Source organism: Merops nubicus, unplaced genomic scaffold, assembly GCF_000691845.1.
Source record: "Merops nubicus isolate BGI_N331 unplaced genomic scaffold, ASM69184v1 scaffold7335, whole genome shotgun sequence".
NCBI lineage: Eukaryota > Metazoa > Chordata > Aves > Coraciiformes > Meropidae > Merops > Merops nubicus.
The window spans coordinates 98,277-101,131 of record NW_008607634.1 but is presented as its reverse complement, the minus strand read 5'-3'; the positions used below and the strand labels follow the sequence as shown (position 1 = coordinate 101,131).

The 2,855-nt window shown below is 37.5% G+C and overlaps 1 protein-coding gene across 1 annotated transcript in view; it reads left to right on the top strand.

Moving 5' to 3' along the window:
• Positions 1–1,257: 1,257 nt before the first annotated feature.
• LOC103772669 (transient receptor potential cation channel subfamily M member 3-like) overlaps positions 1,258–2,855 on the top strand; it is an 87,742-nt gene continuing 86,144 nt past the window's right edge. Inside the window, 1 exon segment of the mRNA XM_008940009.1 lies at positions 1,258–1,331. Coding sequence (XP_008938257.1) covers positions 1,258–1,331 — 74 coding nt within the window.

Genomic DNA, 2,855 nt, shown 5'->3' with positions numbered 1-2,855 from the left:
GCTCTATTTACCCCAAACCAGGACATGCATCCATCCACCATTCAAAGCTTCGTCTGCATCAAAGCCTCCTGCTTTAGGAGGGGCAGCTGCTCCAGCATCTGCAAGGGAAAATTACCCTATGGCATCTCACCACCATAACTGATACTATTTACACTGGAACAGATTAAGCTGAGTTCCCCTTCTCTGCATGCTCTCATACAAGCTGCTTTATCTGCTGGCTACACTATTGGCCTGGTTCTTAACTAGACCTTGCCCAAGCACCAGCTAATGGGTGTTCAATCTTCCCTAATAAGAGGTAGTTGCAAATAAGGCTACAGGCCCCCTGGGTCAAGGGCTGCTTGTTGTGCTCATTAGAAAATGCTGGAGCTTTCTTGGGTCCACACCCTTGTGTACCCTTAACTTGTATTTACCCAGCAGCAAGAGGCACCCTCAGAGAGTTTCCAGGGTGTTCTGCAGTGATCATGGACCCTGTTCCCAAAAGCTCCCAAAGCAGCACTCAGAGTCTGCTGCTCAGAGTAGGAAATAATGAATGAGAAAGGATTCTATAATTTGAAAATAAAACATGAAAGTGGAACCCAACCCTCCTCAGATTCTTATAACTAAGAGCTATTTCATGCTTTTTGTCTAAGTAGCTGCTGTGATCTTCTGATCAGGATTCACTGACGAGGGATTGATTTTTGTGTGTGTTAGAATATGTGAAGGTACATATTCACACCTACAACAGAGTTATGCAGATAATAAAACATAAATCCATAAACGCTGAGCTCTAGACCAAACACTGTCATTTTTTTTTAAAAAAAAAAAAAAAATAAAGGTGATCATGAACTTAACCTAAAACTCCTACTGGGAGTAAGATAGCTGTGCACAAATACTTACATCAGGCTTATATCCAGGCTCATGCATAGTCCAGTGCTGCTTCTGGGACAGATCTGAATGTGCCAGGTTTTGTCTGAAACTGAGAAGTTGTTTCTCTGTTTTCAGTGACCTCATTGTTAATACTTTTAACATAACCTTCCTCAAACATGGTTTACCTTTCTTTGCTATCTGTCTTTACAGTTTCCGTTTGCCTTGTCTGTGTTTTGATGTCATCATGAAAAAGAATAAAGCAAGGAGAGAATGAGAGCAATTTATTTCAATACATAAAGGGGACTATAAGAGATAAGTACAAGGCCTGCAGTGGCAGGAGAAGGGGGAATGGTTTTAAATTGAAAAAAGGCTAGCTTTAGTTTGAGCATAATGAAGAAATTCTTTATGACGATGATGGTGACACACTGGAACAGATTGCCCAAAGAAGCTGTTGTTGCCCCATCACTGGAAGTCTTTGAGACGAGGTTGAGTGGGGCTTTGAGCAACCTAACCTAGTGAAAAATGTCCTTGCCCACAGCAAGGGGTTGGACTAGATGATCTTTAAATGTCAACCCAAACTCTTCTATGATTTTATTTCATCACAAACTCCTGCTTCTAAGAGTGGGAAGCAGTAGCATCACTAAAGGCAGAGAAAGCAAGTCATTTATTACCTGAGACACTCAGATCTGGCTTCGTGAAAGCTATTACTCTCCCATACCATGGTCTACATGCAACAATAGGTGTATATGTGTACTAAGCACTGCTGTGAATTTTTAGGTTTATTTGGAAGTTTGTTTCCAGGGGAAGAGGAACTATGTCTGAAGGTGAAGGTGAACAAAATTTTGCTCTCTTCTTGAATTTCTATCAGTCAGATGCCAGTCTGTCCTCTCAGAGAAATCCTTAAGTGTTGGACAATTGCATATCTGCCCAACAGGTTCTTTTGTATTGGGTTTCACAGAATTGTGATGTGCTTGCCTTCCTTTCTCATTATTTATCCTTCCTAATTGACTTCACATAACAGAAAAAGGAACAATTTTTTATATTAGTGAAGGTGCACCTTTACAATGCCATCCACTATAGCACAGTTTTTAGGCTTGATAACTGAAGTCTCTTACTTAAATATCTTTGTTTCTAGTAAGGAAAATATAGGGGTTTTTTTCATTCTGAGCAAAAGGGATCGTAATGTAGGTTTGATGTGGGTCTTCTGTATCCCCCATGAGATTGTTTTCACATTGCATATTTTCATATCATTACTTTTTTCTCATAACAAAGTACTTTTCAAATCAAACTCTGGATATAAGAAGATAATTTCTTTGTTGAAATACAACCGTCTCTGTTTTGGTGAAGGGAAAACCACTTAATGAATGTAGTAAGGGAAAAAAGGTGCAGAAAAAAAACCACCAGTGAAGAGCTGTGAGTAAAGCTGATTCCTCAGAAGTCATCCCTGTTTGAATAGAACAAAAGAATGATTGCTTTTATTTTCTCTCTCTTCTCATAACAATGCTATGCAAAATGTGTGGGTTTAAAAAGTATAAGAAGTTCAGTCAGTCTCACAGAGTACAGCTGTGTCTTATTTGTAATTCCAATAGAAGAAGATATCAGCAGAGCCTCTGGTCAGGTTTCTTACACATGATGTGATTGTCTAAAGTAGAAATCATAATTAAAATAGAAAATCCCCTAAGCTTCCCATAAATGAGGGCAGGAAATAGTTTTCACATCACATGATATTTTATGCATATATTTTCTTTAACCTGAATAAAAAGAATAAATAAATTTTAAAAAAAAAACAAACTGACAGTTGAGAAGTACGAAACAGAGTATGTGCAATTAATTCCATTAACTGTTTCATTCAAAGAATTTCAAAGCATTTAGATAACAGTAAGTTTAAAAAAAAATCTATAATGAACTTGCATTTTGAAATCAGATTAGGGCATAATCTTTATAAATCTCTAGTATATTTTAGAATTCCAGTACTATTCTCTGGAGAAAAAAAAAAAAAAAAAAAAAAA